Source organism: Salmo salar, chromosome ssa17 (genome assembly GCF_905237065.1).
Source record: "Salmo salar chromosome ssa17, Ssal_v3.1, whole genome shotgun sequence".
NCBI lineage: Eukaryota > Metazoa > Chordata > Actinopteri > Salmoniformes > Salmonidae > Salmo > Salmo salar.
The window spans coordinates 73703318-73717920 of record NC_059458.1 but is presented as its reverse complement, the minus strand read 5'-3'; the positions used below and the strand labels follow the sequence as shown (position 1 = coordinate 73717920).

General features: G+C 45.7%; 1 protein-coding gene across 3 annotated transcripts; it reads right to left on the bottom strand.

The window, feature by feature from the left end:
* Positions 1-1738: 1738 nt before the first annotated feature.
* On the bottom strand, positions 1739-13095 carry LOC106603265 (fish-egg lectin-like). Of its 3 annotated transcripts, XM_014196679.2 has the most exons (5): positions 12922-13095; positions 12599-12832; positions 12216-12433; positions 11964-12082; positions 10830-11393 (listed from the first exon to the last, which is right to left on the bottom strand). In XM_014196679.2, exons 1-5 carry the CDS (start codon positions 12974-12976, stop codon positions 11252-11254), a joined length of 768 nt encoding a protein of 255 aa, XP_014052154.2. In that variant the 5' UTR covers positions 12977-13095; the 3' UTR covers positions 10830-11251. The 3 variants fall into 3 exon arrangements, with proteins under 3 accessions (XP_045556062.1, XP_045556061.1, XP_014052154.2); XM_045700106.1 differs by lacking the exons at positions 10830-11393; positions 11964-12082 and adding an exon at positions 1739-1875; XM_045700105.1 differs by lacking the exons at positions 10830-11393; positions 11964-12082; positions 12216-12433 and adding exons at positions 1739-1875; positions 2009-2226.
* Positions 13096-14603: the final 1508 nt, after the last annotated feature.

Genomic DNA, 14603 nt, shown 5'->3' with positions numbered 1-14603 from the left:
AGTAGAAATGTGGGGGATGCAGTTCATTTGCATGGCAAAGAGGGACTTTGCAATTAATTGCAATTCATCTGATCACTCTTCATAACATTCTGGAGTATATGCAAATTGCCATCATACAAACTGAGGCAGCAGACTTTGTCACGGCTGTCGAAAGGAGCGGACCAAAGTGCAGCATGTGTTTCATTCCACATATTTATTTAATCCGTGATACGATGCAATACATCAAATAACTGAAAATTACAAAAACAACAAACCGTGACGCAGAGGAGAAACAAACACTACTCACAAATATGAATCACCCACAAAAACAGGTGGGACAAACATCAACTTAAATATGACCTCCAATTAGAGACAACGACAACCGGCTGCCTCTAATTGGAGATCATACCAAACAAAACCAACATAGAAATAGAAAACTAGAAACTGAACATAGAAATACAAAACATTAACAAACACCCCCTGTCAAGCCCTGACCTACTCTACCATAGAAAATAACAACTTACTATGGTCAGGACGTGACAGACTTTCTGAAAATTAATATTGGTGTCATTCTCAACTTTTGGCCAAGACTGTACATGCTAAAACCACCACTGGCAGAGCAAACTAAAACCCCCCTGTTCAATATGAGAAAAAAAAAGAAACACGGAAATTACAATAGCTTGAAACTGAATGATTTATTTTAGCGGGAAAATATTATATAATGAGATAATAAGCATTGAAAAGGATTCCCTCCATCTCTATGAATGACCGCTGAAGCACAGCAAAACCCATGTGGCTTGTGAGCAAGATCCCTAAGATCAGTGAATACTATTGACAGAGATAAAGTACTGAAAAGTATAGTTAGAGTAGTAGGTTTTAGAATGAAGGATTCTTATGAACTAATGTTGAGCATTCACAAGCAGAAGGCTGTTCCAGAAAGAGAGATCAATGGGTTAGCAAGTGAACTTTAGACAATTCCCGAACGGCCATCAGATGCAGAGGAGAGGCTAACGTGTGCACAACATGGTGCCGCCAGACTTGGAGACAACCCAAAGACGGCTCAGGTCATAGGTCACATGGCCCATGCGCATGCCCATTTGGATATTGCTCCATCCAGTGCCCTCTGGTTTACTGGCTGTGATGCCATCTCTGCGTTGAAGAAAGGGGTGAGGTTCACATGTTTTAAAACTTATGCATTTTTTTAAGTACATCCAATTTTGGACTTTATTATTTGTATATAGCCATTGATTGTTGAACAAGATAACTTATAAATGCTTATTGAGATGAATACAACTCCATCAGAAGCCAAAATGTAAGCTTTTACTCAATTGTTTGTTTGTTTATAATAACATTGTTTACAATGTATAGCTTTGATAAACATGTTCCCCAAAAAAACATGTGGGGTCTGTCTTGCATTCATAGCTCTATGTATGAATTTGAGAGTGGTTACATTTGTCTAGCTACATACCTCAGATGTTTACCAAAACAAGTGGTGGGATGTCTGTGTACTACAAACTGTAGCTTTAAAGGACATCCAACTTTGACATATTTTACCTTACACTGTCTACACATTTCTTTATAAGTCTATTATATGTTTAGATCTGATTTCACTTGCCAGAATTGATTAATGTATCTATTTAAGTGTTTCTGTAAAGAGCTTCACAAAGCATGTACAGTAAGGATAAGATTTATACATAAAGAATAATAAGTATAAGTTATTACTACAACTTGAGGGGAAAAGGGTGGAACTATTCACATAGTTCAGTAGCAACCTTACCTGGTATAAACACTACCCGCAGAGTTGACCCCAAAGACACTACCATCAGTTGCCACCTCAATCATGGAAAGCTTGCCTTCAATGTGACTCCACCCCTTGTTTTGGCAGTCTTGATTCAGCTGGAAACAAAATGATACAATCAGGGTTTTAGGACAATTTCAACAGTTATAATATGAAACAGTTTTAAAATAACTGACACTCTCCATCCTCTACTACTCTACTCCAGCTCTCCCACTCTTTCCCAGATCTTACACTCATTAAGAAAATATCATCATTCTTGTTGACTGCCCAGCACCCAAAGGGTCCGCAGCTGTAGTACTTCACAGCTCCTGGCAATCCTGTCCATGGAAGGGGTGAGCCTGGACCCTTGTAGCCAACTGTGGCACTACTTGTCAGACAGAATGGAGTATCGTTCATGTTAGCCCCCACAACAAACTGGTCACCTCCAGCATCCAACTGTTTCAGAAGGCCTGAAGACCACAAAGACAGACAGACACACAGACAATCAAACAAGTAGCACTTCTGTGTGAGTACTGCAAAATGACTTGCAATAACAATGTTAAACTTGTAAAACATGAATAATTTTTCAAAGAACACCCTGATGGTATCAGGAAAGCTAAGAAGCATGTGTCCTCTGGATAAATATTGAGTAATGCTCTCCACTTACCTGCAGCTTGCACTCAGTTACCGGTGACATACTTGTAGATTGAGTTGGCCTTGTTGATTAAACAGCATGATCATTACACAGGTGCTGGGGAGAATAAAAGGTCAGTTTTGTCACACAACACAATGTCACAGATATCTCAAGTTTTGAGGGAGCGTGCACTTGGCAAGCTGACTGCAGTAATGTTCACCAGAGCTGCTGCAAGATCATTTTATGTTAATTTCACTACCACAAGCCGCCTCCAAAGTCTTTTTAGAGAATTTGTCAGTATGTCCATCTGGCCTAATGCAGTCCATCTGTATGGCTTTGTGTGGGCGAGCGGTTTGCAGTGAAACGAGTGCGTGTAGGGTTATAGTATGCGCAGACATAAGCTACAGACAACGAACACAAGTGCATTTTATCGATGGCAATTTCAATGTAAAGAAATACCATGATGACATCCTGAGGCCCGTTGTGAGGCCCACTTTTTTTATGGCATCTGTGACCAACAGATTCATATCTGTATTCCCAGTCATGTGAAATCCATAGATTAGGACCTAATGATTTCCTAAAATGAACTGTAACTCAGTAAAATCTTTGAAATTGTTGCATGTTTTTGTTCAGTATAGATAGCTACAATAGTTGTCTTGGTAACCAAACAGAGACTTACCAGTTTAGCTAACCAAACCATCAGTTGTGGCCTGCTATTATGATAATCAAATTCAACAATGACAATAATGTTTTGAATTGAACTTTTGTAGGTTCAGAAGCAGCTCAAATGTAGAACATGTAAGAATGAACTTGCCATTCTAATGTTTTGATATACCGTTCGTTAGAGAGAAATAATGCACGCTCTAGAATGCCCTTCAAGACAATTAAAAACGAGTATTCGAAGATGCCATGATATGTGATTTTAAAGCTTCCGTTGTTTTCCTTTGTGACCCACCTACTGTACTTGGTAGGTGGTATATTTGTAGAGTTCTTTGATAAGGTTGCTAAGCACCAAAGTGTTATAGTCTGGCACATGAGGAATTGAAAAGTTGTATGGTTGAGAGTGATAAGGCAAAAGAGATGGCAAATAGGTCTGGCTGTAATACCGATTGGCAAACATACCATAAATAGAGAAATCATGTGACTAAACTGAATAGAAAGAAGAAGAAACTACACTATGAAACAAAGATAAATAGCTTAAAGAATTATAGTAAAATGTTTTGGAGTACCTTCAATGAAAATTTGGGCAAAAAGGCAACAATCTTTTTACTTTTTATTGTCTATCAACAATGACAAGTCACCGAGGTCTGACAACTTGGTGTCACAACATCCACAGAAGGGGGCGCCTCTCCTCTGTTGAGCGGCGCTTGGCGGTCGTCGTCGCCGGCCTACTAGCTGCCACCGATCTGTGTTTCAGTGTCTATTAGTTATGTCTGGTTTTTGTTTGCACCTGTTTTGTGTTTTGTCATTAGTGGGGGGGTTATTTAGTCTGTCTGTGTTTAGCTAGGATTTTGTGCGGGATTGTTCGTTGTTACGTGTGGTGTTACTTAAATTATCTAGGCATTAGGGTTGCCGGGCTGCGCCCCGTCTGCCTTTTGAACGGAGCTTCTTTTTGTCAATTCTTCTGACTGTTATGCTCCCAGCCGTATGTGAAACTTACCCGTGGATTTATTAAATTAAGATTGTTCCAACGGACCTCAGGCTCCTGCGTTTGACTCACTCCTTAAACTGTTCATTCCGCTCGTGACAGAATCCCGCACCACTTATGGAGTCAGCAGGGACAGGAACATTGTCAATGGAGGAACAAGTCGGCCAACATGCCAGTCTCCTCCAGCGACTGGGTACGGCCATGGACCAGGTGCTGACCCGATTGGAGAGCTGGGAGCGAGTCGCTCCATCACCCCCACCAGGACCAATTCATCGCCCTGCGCCCCTACCGAATCCAACCGAACCCAGTACAAGCGGGATACAGATCATGGCGCCCAGGGAGTTCGATGGGACGGCCGCTGGGTGCAAGGGGTTTTTGCTCCAGTTGGACCTGTACCTGGCGACCGTCCGGCCCTCTCCCTCCGATGAAGAGAGGGTGAGCGTCCTCGTCTCGTGCCTCACGGGTAGAGCCCTGGAATGGGCCAACGCCGTCTGGGAGGGCCCAGACTCAGCAAAGGACAACTACCCAGAGTTCGCTCGCCGCTTCCGGGCGGTATTCGATCATCCCCCGGAGGGCAAGGCGGCGGGCGAGCGATTATTTCATCTGAGGTAGGAGACGAGGAGCGCTCAGGACTTTGCGCTGGAGTTTCGGACTCTAGCCGCCGGATCGGGGTGGAATGAGCGGGCCCTGATTGACCACTACAGGTGTAGTCTACGTGAGGACGTCCGCCGGGAACTGGCTTGCCGGGACCATACCATCACTCTGGACCAGTTGATTGATTTGTCCATCAGGCTGGACAACCTGCTAACTGCCCGGGGACGTTCCGATCGGGGCCTATTCATTCCACCTCCCATCCCTCCTGCTCCAACGCCCATGGAGCTTGGAGGGACCGCTGCTAGGAGGACCGGAGGGGGGGCCTCTCCTGCACCCACTGTGGCCGTAGAGGACACACTGCGGACCGGTGCTGGAGAGGTTCTCCCGGGAACTCAGATGGCAGGCAGAGCACTCCATCGACCCCCCAGGTGAGTCCGCACCAGCCTCACCCAGACCCCCCTGTCGACCACATGTATGTCTCTGTTTTCTTCCCTGGTTTTTCCCCTCACTCCCAGTATAAGGCACTAGTCGATTCAGGTGCAGCTGGGAGTTTCATGGACCGAAGTGTTGCTGATAAGTTAGGGATCCCCCTGGTTAAACTGGACAAACCCTTCCCCGTGCACGCGTTAGATAGTCGACCACTAGGGTCTGGCCAAGTGAGGGAGGAAACAGTGCCACTGGTCATGGTAACGCAGGGGGGTCATGAGGAACGTATCAGCCTGTTCCTTATTGATTCCCCGGCGTTTCCGGTGGTGCTGGGACTTCCCTGGCTAGCCTCTCACAATCCTCTGATTTCGTGGGGGCAGAGGGCTCTTAAGGGGTGGTCGAGGGAGTGCTCAGGTAGGTGTATAGGAGTTTCCATCGGTGCAACCACGGTGGAGAGTCCAGACCAAGTCTCCACTGTACACATTCCCTCTGAATATGCCGATTTGGCTATCGCCTTCAGTAAAATGAAGGCGACTCAATTACCACCCCATCGACAAGGGGATTGTGTGATAAACCTCCAGGCTGGCGCGGCCCTTCCTAAAAGTCACGTGTATCCTCTGTCGCAGGAGGAGACAGTGGCAATGGAGACATACGTCACTGAATCCTTGAGACAGGGATACATTCAGCCATCTAAATCACCCGTCTCCTCGAGTTTCTTTTTTGTGAAGAAGAAGGGGGGAGGCCTGCGCCCGTGCATTGACTATAGAGGTCTAAATTCTATCACAGTGGGGTTCAGTTACCCACTACCTCTCATTGCTACGGCCGTGGAGTCATTCCACGGGGCGCGCTTTTTCACCAAATTAGATCTCAGGAGCGCTTATAACTTGGTGCGTATCCGAGATGGAGACAAGTGGAAGACCGCATTTAGTACCACATCGGCCATTATGAGTACCTCGTCATGCCATATGGGTTAAAGAATGCTCCCGCTGTCTTCCAATCCTTTGTGGACGAGGTTCTCAGGGACATGCTCGGGCAGGGGGTGGTGGTGTACATCGATGACATCTTGATCTACTCCGCCACTCGCGCCGCGCATGTGGCTCTGGAGCGTAAAGTGCTTGGGCGGCTGCTGGAGCATGACCTATACGTCAAGGCTGAGAAATGTGAGTTCTTCCAACAAGCCGTTTCTTTTCTGGGATATCGCATTTCCCCCACAGGGGTGGTGATGGAAGATGACCGCGTTACGGCTGTGCGTAATTGGCCGACCCCTACCACTGTGAAGGAGGTGCAGCGGTTCTTGGGGTTCGCTAATTATTACCGGAGGTTTATCCGGGGTTTTGGCCAGTTGGCAGCTCCCATTACCTCACTGATGAAGGGGGGTCCGGTGCAATTGCAGTGGTCGGCAGAGGCGGACAGAGCCTTCCGTCGTCTGAAGGTTCTGTTTACCAACGCTCCGGTGCTGGCGCATCCGGATCCCTCTTTGCCATTCATAGTGGAGGTGGACGCGTCCGAGGCTGGGGTGGGAGCTGTGCTTTCGCAGCGTTCGGGCGCTCCTCCGAAGCTCCGCCCCTGCGCTTTCTTTTCTAAGAAGCAGAGCCCGGCGGAGCGCAACTATGATGTGGGGGACAGGGAGTTGTTAGCCGTGGTCAAGGCTTTGACAGTGTGGAGACATTGGCTTGAAGGGGCACGTCATCCTTTTCTCATCTGGACCGACCACCGTAACCTGGAGTACATCCGGGCAGCGAGGAGACTTAATCCTCATCAAGCCAGGTGGGCCATGTTCTTTATGAGGTTTCAGTTCACCCTTTCGTACATCCCGGGTTCTCGGAACCGGAAGGCCGACGCACTGTCACGTCTCTACGACACCGAGGAGCAGACCATCGATCCCACTCCCATACTCCCTGCGTCCTGTCTGGTGGCGCCGGTGGTGTGGGAGGTGGATGCGGACATCGAGCGGGCGGGTCGGCTCGAACCCACTCCACCTCAATGTCCCGCGGGTCGGAAGTTCGTTCCGCTTGGTGTTCGCGATCGTTTGATCCGATGGGCCCACACTCTACCCTCCTCGGGTCACCCTGGGGTGGAACGGACAGTGCGAGGCCTGAGGGGGAAGTACTGGTGACCTACCTTGGTAGAGGATGTAACACACTATGTCTCTTCCTGTTCGGTGTGCTCCCAGTGTAAGGCTCCTAGGCACCTGCCTCGAGGGAAATTACAGCCCCTCCCCGTTCCACAACGACCTTGGTCTCACCTCTAGGTGGATTTCCTTACGGATCTCCTGCCATCTCAGGGAAATACTACGATCCTGGTTGTTGTGGATCGGTTCTCGAAGTCCTGCCGTCTGATTCCGTTGCCCGGTCTTCCTACGGCCCTACAGACCGCGGAGGCCCTATTCACCCACGTCTTCCGGCACTACGGGGTGCCCGAGGATATCGTATCTGATCGGGGTCCCCAGTTCACGTCCAGGGTGTGGAGGTCGTTTATGGAGAGGCTGGGGGTCTCGGTCAGCCTGACCTCGGGTTTCCACCCCGAGAGTAATGGGCAGGTAGAGCGCATTAACCAGGATGTAGGCAGGTTCCTGCGGTCATATTGCCAGGACCGGCCAGGGGAGTGGGCGCGGTTCGTACCCTGGGCCGAGATGGCCCAGAATTCTCAGCGCCACTCCTCTACTAACCTGTCACCCTTCCAGGTCGTGTTGGGGTATCAGCCGGTCCTGGTGCCATGGCAACAGAGCCAGACAGAGGCTCCTGCGGTGGAGGAATGGGTCCAGCGCTCTAGGGAGACCTGGCAGGCGGTCCAGGAGTGTATAAAGAAGGCTGGAGAACGACACAAAGAGAGCGCTGACCGCCACCGCAGTGAAGCCCCCGTGTTTAACCCTGGGGATAGTCTGGCTCTCGACCCGGAACCTGCCCCTCCGCCTGCCCTGCCGGAAGCTGGGTCCGCGATTTGTGGGGCCATTCAAAGTCCTGAGGAGAATAAACGAGGTGTGTTATAGGTTAAAACTTCCTACATATTACCGTATTAACCCCTCGTTTCATGTGTCTCTCCTCAGGCCGGTGGTAGCTGGTCCGCTGCAGGACGCTGAGGTGCGGGAGGCCCCCCCTGGACATCGGAGGGGCCCCGGCGTACACAGTCCGGGCCATCTTGGACTCCCCGACGTCGGGTGGGGGCCTGCAGTACCTCGTGGACTGGGAGGGGTACGGTCCGGAGGAGAGGTGCTGGGTCCCGGCAAGGGACATTCTGGATCCAGCCATGTTGCGGAATTTCCACAACCTCCGCCCGGATCGCCCAGCGCCTCGCCCTCCGGGTCGTCCTCGAGGCCGGCGTCGGCGCGCTGCGGGACCCGCGCGTCAGGGGAGGGGTACTGTCACAACATCCACAGGAGGGGGCGCCTCTCCTCGGTCAAGCGGCGCTCGGCGGTCGTCGTCGCCGGCCTACTAGCTGCCACCGATCTGTGTTTCAGTGTCTATTAGTTATGTCTGGTTTTTGTTTGCACCTGTTTTGTGTTTTGTCATTAGTGGGGGGGTTATTTAGTCTGTCTGTGTTTAGCTAGGATTTTGTGCGGGATTGTTCGTTGTTACGTGTGGTGTTACTTATCCTCTCTGGGCTAGGCGGGACGAATTCGTCCCACCTACGCAACAGCCAGTCTGATCCAGTGGCGCGATTTTCAAATACCTTAGAAATGCTATTACTTCAATTTCTCAAACATATGACTATTTTACAGCTATTTAAAGACAAGACTCTCGTTAATCTAACCACACTGTCCGATTTCAAAAAGGCTTTACAACGAAAGCAAAACATTAGATTATGTCAGCAGAGTACCCAGCCAGAAATAATCAGACACCCATTTTTCAAGCTAGCATATAATGTCACAAAATCCCAAACCACAGCTAAATGCAGCACTAACCTTTGATGATCTTCATCAGATGACAACCCTAGGACATTATGTTATACAATACATGCATGTTTTGTTCAATCAAGTTCATATTTATATCAAAAACCAGCTTTTTACATTGGCATGTGACGTTCAGAACTAGCATACCTCCCGCAAACTTCCGGGGAATTTACTAACAATTTACTAAATTACTCACGATAAACGTTCACAAAAAGCATAACAATTATTTTAAGAATTATAGATACAGAAATCCTCTATGCACTCGATATGTCCGATTTTAAAATAGCTTTTTGGTGAAAGCACATTTTGCAATATTCTAAGTACATAGCCCAGCCATCACGGGCTAGCTATTTAGACACCCGGCAAGTTTAGCCTTCACCAAAATCAGATTTACTATTACAAAAGTTTGATTACCTTTTGTTGTCTTCGTCAGAATGCACTCCCAGGACTGCTACTTCAATATAAATGTTGGTTTGGTCCAAAATAATCCATCGTTATATCCGAATAGCGGCGTTTTGTTCGTGCGTTCCAGAAACTATCCGAAATGGTAAATCAGGGTCGCGTGCATGGCGCAATTCGTGACAAAAAAAATCGAAATATTCCATTACCGTACTTCGAAGCATGTCAACCGCTGTTTAAAATCAATTTTTATGCCATTTTTCTCGTAAAAAAAGCGATAATATTCCGACCGGGAATCTCCATTTAGCTAAACAGAGGAAAGAAAACAAAGCTTTCGGTCGACGCGGGCACGAGCCTGAGTCTCACAGTACTGTAACCAGCCACTACCCAAACGCGCTACTTTTTTTCAGCCAGAGCCTGCAAAGCCACGATTCAGCAGTTTGCCGCCTTCTGAGAGCCTATGGCAGCAGTAGGAAGTGTCACGTTACAGCTAAGATCCTCACTCTTCAATAAACAGAGACAAGAAGAACGACACCTTGTCAGACAGGCCACTTCCTGCATGAAATCTTCTCAGGTTTTTGCCTGCCATATGAGTTCTGTTATACTCACAGACACCATTCAAACAGTTTTAGAAACTTTAGGGTGTTTTCTATCCAAAGCCAATAATTATATGCATATTCTAGTTACTGGGCAGGAGTAGTAACCAGATTAAATCGGGTACGTTTTTTATCCAGCCGTGTCAATACTGCCCCCTAGCCCTAACAGGTTATGCTCCCAGCCGTATGTGAAACTTACCCGTGGATTTATTCAATTAAGATTGTTCCAACGGACCTCAGTCTCCTGCGTTTGACTCACTCCTTAAACTGTTAATTCCGCTCGTGACACTTGGATGGAAAATTACTTTGGATAATAGCGGATGATATTGCCACTCCTATTTGCCGTATCTTCATTAGAAAGTGTGCGCCCTCAGGCTTGGAGGGAAGAAAAAGTTATTCCCCTAACTAAAAATAGTAAAGCCAACCAGCTAACGTTAGCCATTTAGCCAGAATGTGTAACATATTGTACGCTTTGCAAATTTTGAACATTTACTACCAATTGTATTTCGTAACATATCATACGAAATGGTAATGGACATCCACAAATGAATACATCCCATACGAAATGTAACATATCATACTAAATTGAGTGTCTCGGATATCCGTACAGAATAATACTAAATACTCTGAGACCAGGTTGCCAGGCTCCGCTGAGAGCTAGGTGTAGTGGTGGTAAGGATTCACTCCATGGTGCTGAAAGGAAGCTCTGCTGTTGGGATAGCTTTATGTTTGTGGGCAGTTTGTGTTGTGCAGTGGCTTTGCTGGCATGTATCTAAAAAAAAATTGGTTTAGTTTGCCCCACCAAAATTTCGATGCTAAAATCACCACTGGCAGAGAAACCTAAAATCCCTCTGTTCAATATCATAAAAAAAACAATAACACAGAAATTACAATAGTTTCAAAATGAATGCTTTATTTTTGCAGGAAATGATTATATAATGAGATAATAAACAATGGCAAGGATTCCATCCAATCCTATTGATGACCTCTGAAGCACAGCAAAACCCATGTGGATTGTGAGCAACATGACCGTGCCCTAGTTTACACTACACTTAAATAGCCTCCATGGCAAAGATCTATTGAAGTGTTAATCAAGGAGTGGTCAAGAAAATATAAAATCTTCATTGATATTTTTTTTAAATGTCAATAAGATCATTGAAGAACTGAAAATAATAGGTAGAGCAATAGGTTTTAAAATGAAGGATTTTTATGAACTAATGAACTAAAGGCTTTTCCAGAAAGAGAGATCAATGAGTTCGCCAGTGAACTTTAGACAGATCCCGAACGGCCTTCAGCTACAGAGAAGAGGCTAATGTGTGCACACCATGGTGACGGCAGACTTGGAGACGACCCAAAGACGGCCCAGGTCGTAGGTCACGTGGCCCATGAGCATACACATTGGGATATTGCTCCATCCGGTGCCCTCTGGTTTACTGGCTGTGATGCCGTCTCTGTGTTGAAGAAAGGGTTGGGGTTCATGTTTTAAAGCTTATCCATTTTTTTAAGTACATCCATTTTTGGACTTTAATAATTAAATATAGCCATAGATTTTTGAAGAATATAACTTCTGCAAAAACATGTTAAAAAAATGTAAAACCAAAAATTGTTGTGTCTTTGCATCCGTAGCTCCATGTATGAATGTGAGAGTGGTTACATTTCTCTAACTACATTCCTCAGCTGTTTACCAGAACAAGTGGTGGGGTGTCTGGGAAGTTGTTGTTTTTTATCCCAAACTGTAGCTTTACAGGACATCCAACTTTTACATATTTTATCGTACACTGTCTACACATTTCTTAATAAGTCCTATAAGTTTAGATCTGATTATATTTAACTGATTTTATTCATGTACCTACAGTATTTTAGTTTTTGTGTAAAGAGATTCACATGGCATGTACTGTAAGGATCAGAGTTATAATTAAAGGTATACCATTATTATTTTAAGTTATTATTACAAGTCATTTTCAAGTTAATACTGTTGGGGGGGGGAGTGGACCATACACATAGTTCAGTAGCAACCTTACCTGGTATAAACACTACCCGCAGAGTTGACCCCAAAGACACTACCATCAGTTGCCACCTCAATCATGGAAAGCTTGCCATCAATGTGACTCCACCCCTTGTTTTGGCAGTCTTGATTCAGCTGGAAACAAAATGATACAATCAGGGTTTTAGGAAAATTTCAACAGTTATAATATGAAACAGTTTTAAAATAACTGACACTCTCCATCCTCTACTACTCTACTCCAGCTCTCACACTCTTTCCCAGATCTTACACTCATTAAGTAGATATCATCATTCTTGTTGACTGCCCAGCACCCAAAGGGTCCACAGCTGTAGTACTTCACAGCTCCTGGCAATCCTGTCCATGGAAGGGGTGAGCCTGGACCCTTGTAGCCAACTGTGGCACTACTTGTCAGACAGTATGGAGTATCGTTCATGTTAGCCCCCAAAATAAACTGTTCACCTCCAGCATCCAACTGTTTCAGAAGGCCTGAAGACCACAAAGACAGACAGACAAGCAAACAAGGAGTACTGCCAAATTACCTACAAGTTACAATTTAAAACATCAATCGTTTTTTTCAACAGCCTGATGGTATCAGGAAAGCTAATAAGCAGGTGTCCTCTGGATAAATATTGAGTAATGCTCTCCACTTACCTGCAGCTTGAACCCAGTTACCGGCCACATACTTGTAGATTGCATAGTCCTTGTTGACACCCCAGATCCCTGCTGGTCCTACAGTGATATGCTTCAGGGAACCAGGCAGACGGATCCATTTATCACCTACCAGGTAGTAGGGGATTTGACTTGTGTCCGTAGCAACCACTTGCCCCAGTCCTGCATCGATCTGCATCAGATTCTTGATGTTTACTACCTCCTGACAGTCCCATGCTATGGAGACAAAGACATATGAGTAGAGTACACCAAGAAAAACTTAAACTCCAAGTTGATCAAGCATGTTTCAGATGATGGTAACTTACCATGACTGATGGTCAGGAGACAGAGGACCAATAGGACGGCTGCAGTGGCTCTCATGATGTCTATGTAGATCTACAGTATACGTTTGGTTGTACACCAGACTTCAATTGTCCCATTGGAAGACTTTGCGCTTTTATAGCCCTGCACACAGCTGTCAGCAATGATGGCTTCCTGTTCCAGCTGTTTACCGAAGACTTGATGGTGTCCGGTGTCTGGGAGAGGGGAGAGGAGAGTTCCTTTGTTCTTCTCACGTTTTCTCTGTTTACATTTTGAAATACAGTGCCTATAGAAAGTCCACACCCACCTTGGATTTCTTCAGATTGTATTCACAAAGTGGGATTAAAACGGATATAATAGCAAGATAATAGCAATTTTATTGTCAACCATCTACACAAAATACTCTGTAGTGTCAAAGTGAAAGAAAACTGATATACTTTTAAATGAATGCAAAATAAAACACAAATGTACCTCAATTATATAAGTTTTAACCCCCCTGAATCAATACATGGTAAAAACACCTTTGGCAGCAATTACAGTGGTGAGTCTTCTTGGGTTAGTCTCATAAGAGCCTTGCACACCTATATTGTGCAATATTTACCCATTTCTCTTTTAAAAACTTCTTAAAGCAACACAATATATACAAAGTATGTGGACACCGACAAATTTGTGGATTCAGCTATTTCAGCAACACCCATTGCTGACAGGTGTCTAAAATCGAGCAAACAGCCATGCAATCAACATAAACAAACATTGGCATTAGAAGGGCCTTACTGAAGAGCTCAATGACTTTCAACTTGGCACAGTCATAGGATGCCACCTTTCCAACAAGTCAGTTCGTCAAATTTCTGCCCTGCTAGAGCTGCCCCGGTCAACTGTAAGTGCTGTTATTGTAAAGTGGAAACATCTAGGAGCATCAACGGCTCAGCCATGATGTGGTAGGCCAAACAAGCTCACAGAACTGGACTGCCAAGGTGCTGAAGTGTGTAGCACGTAAAAATAGTCTGTTCTCGGTTGCAACACTCACTATCAAGTTCCAAACTGCCTCTGAAAGCAATGTCATCGTTCTCTTGAGTGATGAATTCCGCCTCACCATCTCAAATAAAATAGAATTGTGTTTGTCACATGCGCCGAATACAACAGGGGTAGACCTTACAGTGAAATGCTTACTTACAAGCCCTTAACCAACAATGCAGTTGAAATAAATAAGTATTAAGTAAAAAATGGATAAGTAAAAAATAACAAATAATTAAAGAGTAGTAAAATAACAGTAGTGAGGCTATATAGAGGGGGTACCGGTACAGAGTCAATGTGTAGCACAGGTTAGTCAAGGTAATTGAGGTGGCAGTCTGACGGATGAATCTGGGTTTGGCGGATGCCAGGAGAACGCTACCTGCCCAAATGCATATTGCCAACTGTAAAGTTTGGTGGAGGAGAAATGATGGTCTGGGGACGGTTTTCATGGTTTGGGTTAGGCCCCACTATGTCATATAGTTTATGTAAAGGTGTTGTGGATCATGCCTAGACTGCAATTTGCAAGTGTTGCCATAGATTTTCAAGCAGACTTAACTCAAAACTGTAACTTGGCCACTCAGGAACATTCACTGTCTTCTTGGTAACCAACCAATGTAGATGTGTCTTAGTGTTGTATTAGTGCCGCCCCCGGCAAGATGCCTCCCTGGGCGGC

Bases quoted from the DNA above. Each gene is read 5' to 3' on its own strand.
- LOC106603265 (XM_014196679.2), bottom strand. From the start codon at position 12,976: ATGAGAGCCACTGCAGCCGTCCTATTGGTCCTCTGTCTCCTGACCATC. The intron at 12,434-12,598 runs GTAAGTGGAGAG...TGTGGTCTTCAG, and splicing joins TAACTGGGTTCAAGCTGCAG to GCCTTCTGAAACAGTTGGAT. The intron at 11,394-11,963 runs GTAAGGTTGCTA...TCTTCAACACAG, and splicing joins GCGGGTAGTGTTTATACCAG to AGACGGCATCACAGCCAGTA.